The 14,663-nt window shown below is 43.9% G+C and overlaps 1 protein-coding gene across 2 annotated transcripts; it reads left to right on the top strand.

Annotated features, from left to right (window-relative positions):
* Positions 1 to 3,987: 3,987 nt before the first annotated feature.
* zbed4 (zinc finger, BED-type containing 4) lies at positions 3,988 to 13,878 on the top strand. Of its 2 annotated transcripts, none has more exons than XM_079494091.1 (2): positions 3,988 to 4,164; positions 8,610 to 13,878. In XM_079494091.1, exon 2 carries the CDS (start codon positions 8,818 to 8,820, stop codon positions 12,676 to 12,678), a length of 3,861 nt encoding a protein of 1,286 aa, XP_079350217.1. In that variant the 5' UTR covers positions 3,988 to 4,164; positions 8,610 to 8,817; the 3' UTR covers positions 12,679 to 13,878. The 2 variants fall into 2 exon arrangements, with proteins under 2 accessions (XP_079350217.1, XP_079350218.1); XM_079494092.1 differs by lacking the exon at positions 3,988 to 4,164 and adding an exon at positions 4,176 to 4,307.
* Positions 13,879 to 14,663: the final 785 nt, after the last annotated feature.

Raw genomic sequence — 14,663 nt, 5'->3', positions numbered from 1 at the left:
CAACGTAACGTAACGTAGCCACCAACGTAACGTAACGTATCGCACGACTTGACGTCTAGCCACCAAGCCCCCAGACAGTCAGGAGTCAGGACCGTGTGTGAGGGCTCTAGGGGGGAGGCTCGCTTGGGGCTTTCCATGGGGGTTACGGGTAGCTGCTCTCCTCTGTCGGCTGTGGGGCTGTGTCTGTGGCTTTGTAGCGGGGGTCGCTTGGAAATTAAATAAAAGTAAAAGAAACATAGAACATATGGCCTTATTGTTTTATCACTTCATTTTTGTTTTGCCTCGCAGCCCATCACATCACATTCACATCATCATCAAATTCATCATCATCATCATCATCATAATAACATTAATTATCAACCCCGACCCGGTCCCCCCTATAATATAAAATATACATTACCTCGCGCTCGCGTCACGGGAATTGAGTTCTGCTTGAAATGTACCAGTACCTATATCTATTCTGCATACTGTTAATAATAAATACCATAGGCCTTAAATCAATCAAAACCAGACCTTCCACCTCGAGAACATTAATAAACATCAATAAACATTAATAAACATCGAGAACATTAATAAACGTAGGATATAGGATAGATGTGATAGATTGTGGAACGCACTACCAACAGTCATTAAGACATTATGCGAATCCCTTGACTCCTTCAAAACCGCTCTCAAAGGGCACCTACGGACGGCTGCAATTCGAAACTGAATGGCCCCCGTAAAATCTGAATCCCCCCCAGCCCCCTTTCCCTCTCCCTTTTTACGAATTCCTGTTCTGTTCTTTGTCTATATTGAAGTGTCTATTTGTATGTCTCTAAATGTTTTGAGGAATTGAAGGTGTACCCTCTTGTAAACAAGTGCAATGCTTTATTGGGTCGTCCACTCACAAACAGTCTTTGTATTGAGTTGTGCTTGAAATGTAGACTACTGTAATTCTGAAAACTGTTAATAAATATTTCAATCAATCAATCAATCAATCAATCAATCAATCAATCAATCAGATAGGTAACCTATCATAGGTTGTCAATATAGGCATAGGCCTATAAATAACAGTATGCATTTAGGACTACAATTTCAAGGTGAAGCATAGGCATGCGGCCTGCCCTATAACAATTGTAAATCTGTCGCACTGCTGCTACCATATAGCATTTGGCCCTGGGCTCTAGTCTGCACTGACCCATCAAACTAACAAAACATGAACCAGATAGATAGATACGATATAGCCTACTATACTGATCCCGAAGGCAAATCCAGAACAGGACAGTTGCACACATATAATAACGTCATTATTATTATTATTATTACCTAAAATAACCGTTTATTTCAACACTGTTTGTGTCTTTGTACACACAAACCTGTTATTGTTTTAAACAAATGCCACCCTCACCCAAAATCAACAGACTGTTTTTCATATATACTAATTGGAGGGTAGCCTCGGAATTTTTTAGGGTTAGGCTAACCCTAAAATTAAGAAATGTGTAACACGGCCTACAAATTCAATAAAGGTTTGACATGACTTGACTTGACAGACTGCTGCTGACTGCATGTCAAACATGAACGCCTGGCCACATATGTCATGTTCTGTGGAAGGAAACGAATAGGATACAAAAATAAATAAAATAAAATGGTTCCGCAAGGAATCTACAGAGAAATACATTATACATCTTCCAATACCAACATGCCATCACATAATTATCTGAAAAAAACAAACTGTAACAGACAACAAAAAGCAAAAAGGCCATAATCTGAAGAAGTTCTGTTCTGGTTGCAGGTTGGGTGAGGCCTAAGAGGATCATCATTATGGATACACAGGTCACAGGGGCCCAGAAAACATGTCTACTGATGTGTCTACTCTATGGTAGGCCTACAATAAATAATTCAGCATTTTTGTACAGTGGTAAAGTGAACAATAATGACAATACAAGGTATTTTTGACACACACCCTTGACCACCAGAGGGCCCCTGAGAGAGGATCATTCGTGTCAAGAAACCCCGTCGGTTTGTTTTAAATAAAAAGGAACATTTAAGTTTTTAATTAAAACTCAGTCAATCACTACTCACTATAGGCCTACGAAAAACCAGCAGTGCAACAGTAGCGCGTTTCTAACCGAGAAGGAATCATTATTCTTATGTGCATATTATTAATAATTCGTTTTATTTTATTTTGATTGCCCTGTTCTTTTCGCCATGTTGAAGACCCTGGCCCTGGCCTACACCATGCCCTACACCCCGCACCCGGTGACGTCATAGCTACAATACGCGTTCCTTCCGTCCGACGCTGTTCACCAAAGACCAAAATGCGTCAAGTCAGCCACAGCTAAGCTTGAGCTAGAGTCAGACCACAACACCACCGGAAAAACAAGTTCACTTCAAAATAAGATAAATAAGTAAACACAGTGATTCTCTGGCAAATACATGGACATTATTATATTATATTATATGAACACATATGGACAAACCCGTACCACAGAGAACACACATTTATCGATATCGATAGAAGTGTAGCGATATGGAATGGAAAAGTAACCTAATTAAACCTCTCTTTTTCTTTTTGAGTGGTGTAAACCACTCCTACAACTGGCTTTGTTAGTTTACGTGTCTGTCCGTACCAAAAAAAATTAGCATGGTTGCTATGGTCACCCAGTTCACACGGGTGTGATTTCATTACGTCAGACATTACGTCAGACCACAGCTGATCAGTCTATACAAGACCTTACACCACTCAGTTCACACGGGTGTGATTTTTTCTTCTTAAAATGGCTAAATACTACGCAAAAGTGTGCGTGCGTGCGTGATAGTGTTATTATAGTCAATAAAGAGCTAGAATTAACAACATTATAGACTGGGATTGAAGTCGAAATACAAATAAAAACAAAAAATGACACCTGTCATCTTCTTTTGGCTAATTCCCAATGGGGTCACCACAGCAGATCATCAGTTTCCATCTGGTTCTGTTTCCTGCAACTTCCTCTGACTCCTGTCCATCCATTATTAAAGGACCACTTCACCCATTTGCAATGTATCTTCATATACTTCATATACTAATTGGTCCACACTCAGACTCCACACTAATGCTCATCATTATATATATATGTCTTCTTTTTTCTTGGTCTGTTTCGCAGAGGAAGGCTGCGGACATTTCAGAAACCTGTCTACCGGTGACATATTCGATGGGGAATCCTGGAAACTTAGCATGCTAGAATGAAAGCCATTGTTGTTCTCATGTTAATAAAAATCTAAATAAAATAATAAAAATCTTGTTATAGATATATATAGATATATAAAATAATTGAAATCTTGTTTGATAAATATATGTATAGGCATGTGTGTATATATATATATATATATATATACATATATAGATAGGCCTACCGTATACATATATTTGCTGTGTGTGTGCAACGATGATGTCACTGGTATAGCAGGTTTCTGAAGTGTATACAACAGCACCAAGTAGAAAACATTGTACCATTTTATCATGAGCATTAGTGAGGACCAATATGAAAGGTTAAAGTTGCAATTCTAAACTGGCACCTGTAAAAAGTAAAAAGTTAAAAAAAAAAAAAAAAAAAAAAAAGTAAAAAGCCCCCTCCCCCTATTTTTCTATAGGCCTACTGTACAGTTTTCCCTGCTTTTATAACTGTGTATATGATTATTCTTTTTGCATAGAAGTGTATGTATCTTTAAATGTTCTGATGAATTGAAAATGGAGGACCCTGATGTAGACAAGTCTTAGTGCTTTTTCTGGTTTTATCCTTTTAGCAGATTTTGTATTGACCTGTACTTTCATCGAACTGTACCTTTCTACTTATATTATCTCGATATTACTGTTAATACAAATTTCAATCAATCAATCAATCAATCAATCAATCAATCAATCAATCAATCAATCAATCAATCAATCCTTCTAGGTTTACACAATTTGTTTTATTTTTGAGGAGCCATTTCCGGTGTGTCGGCGCCCCGCTGCGTGCAACTTGACGCACAGTCTCCAGTAACGTCAGAACGTGAATCTCTCCAGCAGGCAGCCAGTTTTCACGCACAGAGACAAAGCAACAAAGTGAAACCCCCCTCCTCCTCCTCCTCCTCGCTGGATCAATCAAATGTGTCATATTTTAACCGTTTAGGAGCCAAACCCCGGTGGTCCGACCGGATCACATCACGGTACGTATGTATGAATGTCCACATCCACGGTTCTGGGGTCGTTAGACGGCACCGGGAGGTCGTCGCGCCGGGCTGTTCGCAGTACTGGTCTGGTCCAGATCTGCTGTGTGTGGTTCAGTGGGGTTCTGCTGCTGCCTCGCCAGGTTAGCTTCTGTATGTCCGGTGTGTGTATGTGTGTGGCCTTGTGTTCCGACCTGGACCAGACCAGACCAGACCCAGAACCCCCGAACCCATTATGTGGTTGAATGTGGACTGGAATCGTTGGCCTCTTTTGGTGCGATTAATCATCAGCGGGTTTTGGCTGTTTGTTCGGGTCATGTTTGTGACAGATTAACGGGTTAAACCCCGGGTCTTGTTTTGTGTGTAAGGACTTTAGTTAGCATTAGGCTAAGCTAGTTAGCTCTGTGAAGATAGCCACCCTAATATCAAGCCCCTCTCTCTTTCTCTGGCCGTGAAGCTTTATTAACCCCGGCTGAGAGAAATGAGAATTATTGTTTGGGGTGTTTTTTAATGTCTGATACCATGGTGTTTTTTTAACCGTGCGCGTGTGCACAGTGCACACTGCACAGGCACCGTGCGTGTGTATAGACAGTGTATGGATATCTGCTGTAGTGCTGTTGTCCTCTCTCCACACCTCGATGCTGCTTCTTCAGCCAGCAGCCAGGGCTGCCAGGCACACAAACCCGGAACACAACAACCACTGTTCACTGTTAATAATATGAATAATAATTAACCACTTTCACCCAGAACATGGGTGAAAGTGGTTACAGGACATTTGTAACCGTTTTTCTAAAGTTTGTTCTACATCTTTTTATTTGTATCTTTCTTTAAAAATATAAACAAAAACAAATAGTCGACTTGTGGGTTGTCGGTACTGGTTAACCAGACCGACCGACCAGACCTGTCTGCCTTTAATGATGATCATGATCACTGAGACGCAACACAATATTGGTGGGGTCAAAGGACTAATCAGAAAATAAATCTAATATCAAATTAAATCAAACTGTATATAGCACATTCCATGCAACCCAATGCAGTCCATCATGATAAAACTACGTAAATACATTATTAATAATAATATTATGATAATATAACTGGTGGATCCTCTAATAATTAACATACGTTAATAATAATAATAATTAAATATTCAGAAACTGGAGGATCCAGGTACTAATCGAATAGGCTAATGGTGTTTAGTGATCTATCATGTACATATATTGTGATTTGTGATTAGCATTTCACACTGCTTTACTATATCTTACTACACTGTCATGCACAGTGTGTGTGTGTGTGTGTGTGTGTGTGTGTGTGTGTGTGTGTGTGTGTGTGTGTGTGTGTGTGTGTGTGTGTGTGTGTGTGTGTGTGTGTGTGAGAGTAGCCATTTTAACCAAAATAACCTTTAATAAAGAGTTGATATTATATGAGATATTAACTACATCTTGTGTTTGTATTAGGGCCGCATGGTTATGAATTGTGATTATTATCGCTAATGATGATTGGGTTTTATCAGTGCCATATATCTGTTCAAATAGCATGTATCTTCTGCATTGGCTATATTTGTGTGTCGCCATTGTTAGACAAACTGTAAAATAGGGCCTGTGGACAGATACAGGTACAAGGTTCTGGTTTACCACATTCTGGGAATGTTTTAATAGGCAAACCTTTGGTGAACATACAATGTTCTGGTTATTAACCACATTCAGTGGGAATGTTATAATAGTCAAACTTTCGGTGAACATAGCATATCTACAAGCTCTTTTGGGTCATTATTTTGTCACTGCTGCACATAACATGAAATTTGTCCTGCATTTAACCCGTCATAACTATTCGGAGCAGGTGTTATTAATAAATAACCCATGGAGCAGTTTAAGTGTCTTGCTCACTGCTCAGGACTCACTTTGACACAACGTTGGTGCAACCTGGTTTAATAGCTTCTGATGATATCCCGACCCCAATGTTTGCAATAAAATGAAGTACCCTATAGCGTCGCAGTCCCGCCCCCGACAAGCGGCCCAGAAGAGAATTTCCAATACATTTTTCCCATAGACGTTTCAGAAAGTATTTATTTAAAGACCTGTAAGCCTCGGACAAAGTCAACTCGGATGGTGACAACTCATGACAAAAACAATGTTTTGGGCCGAACAAAGAAGAAAAAGGGGCAGGTTACAACACTTTTTGTTGTTTTTCGATGATTTGGCAATACTTTGTAGTTTTTGTACTAAAGCCAACAGATCTTGTCAGCATTTAGGTAGGAAATGGTTTGTGGTGCTTGTGGTCAGGTTGCCGTTTTGTTGCACGTTGTCTCATTTCACTATTTGGTGATTGAACATGTACAGTAGGTTACACCAAATAGTGGCGAATACTGTTACAAGTGTATGTGTGTATGTTGTTCATTAATGATCATGAACACTGACGTCATTGATTTGGCAGCGGTGGGAGGTTACCCCCTTTTTCTCCCCAATTTAGTCGTTATGCCAATTAGTTTCTCCTCACACACATTTCTGTGTGGTCACTGCTGTTGTATCCTACTGACTCAAATGCCAGTGAGGATCCCCCACCAGGAGGACGTCGTAGAGCCCAACACTCCCTGCTGACAGGTGCTGCCCCAGGTTGTAGGAATATATATGCAGTGACAAATGTCACCCTCCCTGCCGGGCTTCCCTCCCGCGAGCATGGGCCAACTCAACTGTGTTCACACAGACACAAAGCCAGTGCCGGATGCACCACATTGGATTCAAACCCACAACCTCCGTGGTGGTGGGCAGAGACTTTACCACTGTGCCACCCGAGCGCCCGCTTGTCTATTTAATTATTATTTAAGGCTGCACCAAGCAACGTAAAAATGGTCGGTTTCAGCATACAGCTGGAAAGCTATTGGTCAAGTCTGACTGTTATGTATTATTGAGCCAAATCCATATAATTTTTGTGTCCTTGACATGAAAAAGTTTGAGCACCACCGATACGTACTTTTTTTTAGAAGACATTTGTAGAATCGGCCTCAGGTCTTAATGGGTAAATAAATAGAGCCGTGTGTGTGTGTGTGTGTGTGTGTGTGTGTGTGTGTGTGTGTGTGTGTGTGTGTGTGTGTGTGTGTGTGTGTGTGTGTGTGTGTGTGTGTGTGTGTGTGTGTGTGTGTGTGTGTGTGTGTGTGTGTGTGTGTGTGTGTGTGTGTGTGTGTGTGTGTGTGTGTGTGTGTGTGTGTGTGTGTGTGTGTGTGTGTGTGTGTGTGTGTGTGTGTGTTCTGTCAAAATAGTTAATTCAATTGTGAAATTATTATAATTTGATTAAAATTTGTAACGCAATTAATCCATGCTTGGATGACCCGCCCCATACATCCCATAATCCCACTCACTCTGCTCCAATCCCTATTGGGGAAAAAACACAATTATTGCCATTAATGGCTGCACAATTTACATAGGCAGTGGCTCAAATCACATAGACACCATCCTGCCACACTGGATTGTTTGTTATAAAGAAGAATAAAACATAAACACATACGTATGTTAAATATATACTTTCCATTCCCACAATATACAGAAAAACATGACCTATTTTGGACATATTTCGAATGGTGAACGGGTCCTGTTTGCAGGTGTGGCTCTCAGGCAGGAAGGTCATGTAGGGTTACTGCTTTTTTCACTCTGGTGTTCCTCCACAGTCAGAACACTGTAGTTACAGCCAACACGCTTGAGCATGTCTTTGGGAAATGAGTTCGCAAACATGGTTGTTGAATAGCAGAATAGAAAACAACTACATGTTTGTCTTGGAGGAAAAACGAAAAAAAAGAAATAGAAAACATAGTATAGTTTTACTTATCACATACCACTTGACCTGATATAAAGTCTTGTTTTATGATATAAATCTGTAAGCTTTACATATTCTCTGGGATATGTGGGAGGTCTGATTGCGAGTTGCAACCGTAGGTCGCATTTACTATGAAAACCTGCACCGTTAGTCATGCCTCCATATATGGTCACGCCTCGTGACATCACACCTCCATATATGGTCACGCCTCGTAATAGTGTACCGTAAATGTTAAAAATATATTTAATTTAAATGATTGACATCTAAAAGGGTCTGTCAGCTCAAACCCACAATGCAATACTTTGTTTTCAAGAGTGTTGTACACAAACACTCACAAGTTATACAAAAAAAAACACCTACCAATTCCATTTCCCTCTATTTCCCCTTTGTAACCCTAACTATTCCAAAACCCCCTCAGGTACACGGGTACTACAAAATTCAGCAATGGGATCGTCTTTTTTTTTTTTTGTGGGTAGATCTCGCTGAGCTTGTCATTTTGAAAGTGTCCCTCAAGTCCAAAAAGTGTGGTCACCCCTGGCAATCGTTAACATAGTGTATCTCTATTCTTCTTGGCAATTGTTTGGATGTGAATGATTTAGGCTCCACAAAGGTTTTTAACCCTTCTCTCTCTCTTCCTGCAGGTCCTGTGAGGAGAGGAGACACCATTCCCATCCTAAATGGAGGAAAAGGACAGACAGGCTTCCTGCGTTCTGGACAGCCACGCACGCACGATGACTACAGCCGCTTGAGAGCTGCAACACCCATGACTACTCCTGGAAGGATCACAGACAACGTTTGACAGAGCAAACTTGATTTCCCTGCGGGACGAAATCCTCAGGCTGCCACACCATGGACGGCGAGGAAGAGGTGTCCCATGCGAGCGAGGACATGATCACTGAGCCTGGCAGCTCCGTAGAGAGCAGGAAGAGGGAAGCGAAAGGCACATGTCTGAAAATCGACGGCCAGGACGGCTACGTGTTTAAGTCCTACACTGTTGCCCCTCACGACACTGCAGGCGAGATGTCCTCTCCCCCTCCCTCGGTAACACTGGTGAACGACACCTGCCCTTCAATTGAAGGGGCAGCACACGATTTATCTTCTCAGGTTGAGCGACAATTGGAGTCGGAACACACGAAAGACGCACATCCGGCTTCTCCGGCTCTTTCAAACAAAAGCATATACACTGACATGAAAATGAGCATGGAGAATGAACAGTCCGAAAATGGAAACCGCCAAGCAACAATACATATCAAACAGGAGGAGGAAGAGGAGGATGAGGAGGAGGAGACAAATGGCATGGAGGCAGAAGCCCCAGAAGACGAGAGGTTAGGCCTGCCGTTTGAAAGGTTACCGTTTGAAAGCTTCCCGGGCCCGTTTGTCACCCGAGACAACGACGACTACAGCAACCTGCTGAGCGGTTACACGAGCACCCTGTACGACGTGGCCATGGACGCCGTCACGCAGAGCCTGCTGTCGTCCATGAGGAGCCACGCTACCCCCAGGAAGAAGTCCCCCGCCTGGAACCACTTCTGCATATCCCCACGAGACAGTACCAAAGCAATCTGTTTATACTGCATGAAAGAGTTCAGCCGCGGCAAGAACGAGAAAGACCTGAGCACGAGCTGTCTGATGAGGCACGTGCGACGCGCTCACCCTACTGTGCTGTTGCAGGACGCGGGAGACGCCTCCTCAAACAACTTGACAGGTCTCTCCCCTTTGTCACTGATACCTCCCTGTCCAAGCTCACCAAAAAACGGAGACCTCACAAACAGCCTTGTCGCTCTTGCCTCAAAGAACACTTTACCGTCCACCTCAGCAGCTGAAATTACAGACCCATCATCCAAAGAAACGGTACCCAAAGTCGAGCCAAATCTCGATCTGTGCGAGAACGTCGACGACAGCCCCGGCGGCGCACTCACAACCTCACATTCCAATGAAATCAACAGCGAGGAGGCAGCAGATGGGGGGCCCGAGCGCCTGCCCGGGACCCCAAAAGGTTCGAGTTCACGTCGGAGATCTGCCGTGTGGAAACACTTCTACCTGTCGCCCGCTGACAGCTCCAAAGCGGTGTGCATACACTGCATGAATGAATTCAGCCGGGGTAAGAACGGGAAAGACCTGGGCACGAGCTGTCTCATTCGTCACATGTGGAGGGCCCACAAGGAGGTGGTTATCGAGGAAAACGGACAGGGCAACCACATTCCGCCACCTTACACAAACCCACCCTCACTCCTCTCCCGCACAATCTTGCAGGACTCGCTGGAAATAAAAAAAGAATCCCCGCTCCCCTCTTCCTCACCGGAAACCATATCAGATGAACTGCCCCAGAACATAGAGGAGAGCATGGAGGTGAAAGAGCTGTCCGACGCTGCCCTGAACCTTTCAGGACAGGACTCCTCCCCCAATCTCTCCTTTCTCATTCAGGGGGAGGATCACACGCCTTTCACCTCCTCACCGTGTGATCTGTCAGAGGGCCCCAGCCTCAGCCAGGAGCATTCTGTTTTCCAGCAAAACAAGAAAATCATGAAACGGGTGAAATCCGAAGTGTGGCACCATTTCATTGTCTCGCCAGTTGACCAGCTCAAAGCACTGTGCCGCTACTGCCCCTGCGTCATCAGCCGGGGAAAGCGGGGTGACTTCGGAACAAGCTGCCTCATGAGGCACCTCATGAGGCGCCACCCAGACGTCCTCAAAAACCAAAAATGCACCGATGACAAGGAGCCCTCCCCTCACCTCTACACTGCTCTCACTGCAACCGATGCCGTTTCAGCCAAAGAAACTGACAGACCCACCAGTGAGAAAAAGCCACACCCGTTGCCTGTGTTCAGTAAAAAGACATCAAAGCTGTGGAACCATTTTTCCATTTCCCCCACTGACCCCACAAAGGTGGTCTGTTTGCACTGTAGCCGCACAATAAGTCGAGGCAAAAAGACTACAAACCTCGGCACCAGCTGCCTTTTCAGGCACATGCAGAGGTTCCATGGACACATTCTTGAAAGTAACAATAGTATCTCAGGTGGTGTGCCGTCTGCTGAAGTTCACGTCAAACAAGAACTCATGGAAACCTCTGCGTTCGAGGAGAACGTCGAGAGGTTCGACGAACATCACCCGGTTGCCAAAAAAATCACCAAACTCATCGCAGAAATGCTTGCACTGGATCTTCAGCCATCAGCCATGGTGGAGAATACGGGCCTGAACAGACTGCTAGAGTACCTCCAGCCTCAGTATTCTCTGCCCCCCTCTTCTTATTTCACCAGCACTGCCATACCGGACATGTACGAACGGGTGAGGGAGGTTGTCCTCACACACCTCAAGGAGGCCGAGGGAGGCATGGTCCACTTCACAACCAGCGTTTGGGTTAGCAGCCAGACAAGGGAATACCTAACCCTCACCGCCCACTGGGCCTCGTACGAGTCGGTCGTCAGACATCAGGGCCAGGAGCCAGACTTCCACTGTTCGGCTCTGCTCAGCATCTCGCAGATCGACTGTGACCACGACATGTTGAGCATCCAGAAGCAGCTGGAGTACCTGTGGGACTCGTGGATCGCCTCGTCGGGCCTGAGAAAGGGCTTCACGGTCACCGACGGCAACGCCATCCGGCTCGCCCTGGAGGACGGCGAGCACGTCGTCGTGCAGTGTTTCGGACACACCATAGACCTCATCGTGAGCGAAGCCATAAAGAGCCAGCGGATGGTGCAGAACCTACTGAGCATCGCGCGGAAGATCTGCGAGCGCGTGCACCGCTCGGCGAGGGCCAAGGAGAAGCTCGCCGAGCTCCAGCAGCTCCACCAGCTCCCCGACAACCAGCTGGTCCAGGACGTGCCGTCCAAGTGGAGGACATCCTTCCTCATGCTCGAGCGGCTGGTGGAGCAGCAGAAAGCCATCGACGAGATGTCGATCGAGTGCAACTTCAGGGAAATGATCAGCTGTGACCAGTGGGAGGTGATGCTGTCCGTCTGCAACGCACTGAAGCCCTTCGAGGTGGCGTGCAGGGAGATGAGCACCCGCACGGCCAGCCTGGGACAGGTCATACCCCTCATCCACATCCTCAACCGGAAGATCGACCTGCTGTTCGACGAGACCGTGGGCATAGACAACATGCTCAAGTCCCTGAAGGAGGCGCTGGTGAGCAGGATGTCCTCCACGCTGCATGACCCGCGGTACACCTGGGCCACCATGCTGGACCCACGGTACAAGACGTCACTGTTCACGGAGGAGGAGGCCGAGCGCTGCAAGCAGGACCTCATCCGTGAACTGGATCTGTCCATAGCTACCTCAGTCCCACCAAGGCCCCCCCTGCCGCCGCCGCTGCCCAACGGGTGCAGCGAGGCCACCGCCGCCTCGTCCAACAGTGCTCACTCAAACAAGGACAACCTCTGGTCCCTCATGGCCGACATCCGACAAAAGATAAAGCAGGAAGACAAGCCAAAATCCTCCGAGCTGACGGTGCTGGAGTACCTGGAGGAAGACATTCTGGATCAAAGCTGTGACCCCCTCGACTATTGGAACTTGAAAAAGTTCCTGTGGCCAGAACTCGCCAAAGTGGCCGCCCGCTACATGGGCTGCCCTCCCAGCATCGTCCAACCGGAGACTCTGTTCAGCACGGCCGGCATGAACTGCGCCCCGAATCAGCCCAGGCCTTTACTCGAAAACATGGAGAGCCTGCTTTTCCTCAAGGTCAACCTCCCCATGATTTATTTTCAGTACTGAGTAAGGGGCCATGGAGCATTACTTTCTAAACCCTTTATTGAGGACTGGAGCCTGATTTATACTAAAGGTCTGTACACACCAGAGTGTTTAACTGAACAATTGTTGTGTCGTGACTCGTGAGTACATCCACACAGAATGTCAATATTGTGTTCTGATAAGGTGACATATTATCTGTTAACTTTTTCCGAAACGAGGTTTTTCATCGCGAATAAAAGCATCAACCTATGAATCGAGCATCAAACGAAATGAACTGCTTGCTGCAAAACATTCGGCGATGCATTTTTGGACTGTGTGTGTAAAGACCTTTTAAGTCGTACAAAGGTGTCCTGCAAGGAAAATATCGGATCTATAAGCTTATAGATCTACTACTTTTGATGCGGGACTCCATCATATGATGTAGTATAAATTTTGCATGAGTTGTATAGCTGTGAAATTGGGTTTTCTGTTGGGCAAACTACGTTAGATATCAACGTTATACACCGATGTGTGTATTCTTTCTCAATGCAAACCTTGGAGCTTTTATGGAGTTCAGTGTGTACTACTGTTAAAACACTTTGGAGCTGATAATGGTTCATAAAGAAGTGTATCAGGGAGGGAGGGTTTCTCTAGCTGTAGGGGTTAATTGTTTTGCTGTAAATTTGTTTTCTTTTTGTTTCTTTGTGTCTGCTCTCTCCTTGTGCCTTATCCAATACTACTTCAGGTCAAAACGCTGTACATATTTTTATTTTTTAAGTTGCGCAAATCAGTTCAGGAGTTTTTGTTTTTGATGATTTAAAGAAAATAGATGCCGTTTGTTTTCTGTGATGAAAACATGGCCCAAAAAGAAATGCTGTGACTGAAAGATGTTAAGTTTATGTTATTTAATAATGCTTACATTGTGAAATTGTGGTTCATGGTACTGTCAGTTAGAAATAGATTCTTTTCCTTTTTTTTGTACTGGCAGATATGTTTTTGAGGTCTTGTAAAATATTGCTGTATTTTCAGATTAAGCCGTTTGTTTGGAATGTCCAATTTGTCTCTTAAGCACAATTTTTAAGTTTATTTCCAAGGGATTAAATTATGGGTTTATTGTTGAGTAAAACAATTGTACTGTAAATTTTTATATAAATGACTTCTGAACCTAATTTGATAAATGTTTTAGCTCTGAGACTGGAACCATGAAACTTTTGTGGTCATTTGTAAATAAAGGTTTTCCTTATGTACCATGTGTTTTTTTTATTACAGTATAACACGAATAGATACAACGGTAAAAACCAAATGCTTTATTATACCAAATAAATGAATCTATATAATCTACAAAATCAAACAAGTACATTGTTAAATGACAAAGAATGCCAGCCATGTTCCCAGAAGATGAAACCTTTTTATGATCCAATACATGGAAATCGTATTTATCTTCCTGGCTACGCACGAGTAGTAATAACATTGCAATGGATAATTGGCCTTTTAAAGCACACATTCCTTTAAACATGAAGGAACCAGTAGAACTACTTTACTAAGAATGATGCAACATTATGTCACTCCAATGGATTTACATTCATCTCAGAACCGGTTCTCAGCACTGATCCTTGATGGGGTTCCCCAGCTAAATGAATCCTAGTGAATGAAAACTAAATTGATCTGTAAACCCTGAGTTAAGGGGGTGTAAGTGATGTTTTTCTTTTACCAAATGTGTGCACACTGATTTTGTATTTCTATCTCCAGAGAGGGGTATTGGTGTACAGTAGTAAACCAAAAATACATTTTGATGTCAGGACACTAATTTTATCCAATCAGTAGAGAGAACTTGTACACAATCGAACTAACTCTAAAAATGTTATGGTACATTTTCTTTGTGCTGGTCCCTCTCCTGATTGGTTACATTTGTGTAACCCACCTGCAATTTTAATTTAACTAAAGAGTTGGAAAGACCTGTTATTGAACAAAATACTCGCAGTGATTACTATCAGAATATACAGCTATAACCTTTTAACACAAACTCGAAC

The sequence above is a fragment of the Electrona antarctica genome, assembly GCF_951216825.1.
Source record: "Electrona antarctica genome assembly, chromosome: 23".
NCBI lineage: Eukaryota > Metazoa > Chordata > Actinopteri > Myctophiformes > Myctophidae > Electrona > Electrona antarctica.
This window is presented reverse-complemented; position numbering and strand designations above follow the sequence as displayed.

Bases quoted from the DNA above. Each gene is read 5' to 3' on its own strand.
- zbed4 (XM_079494091.1), top strand. From the start codon at position 8,818: ATGGACGGCGAGGAAGAGGTGTCCCATGCGAGCGAGGACATGATCACT.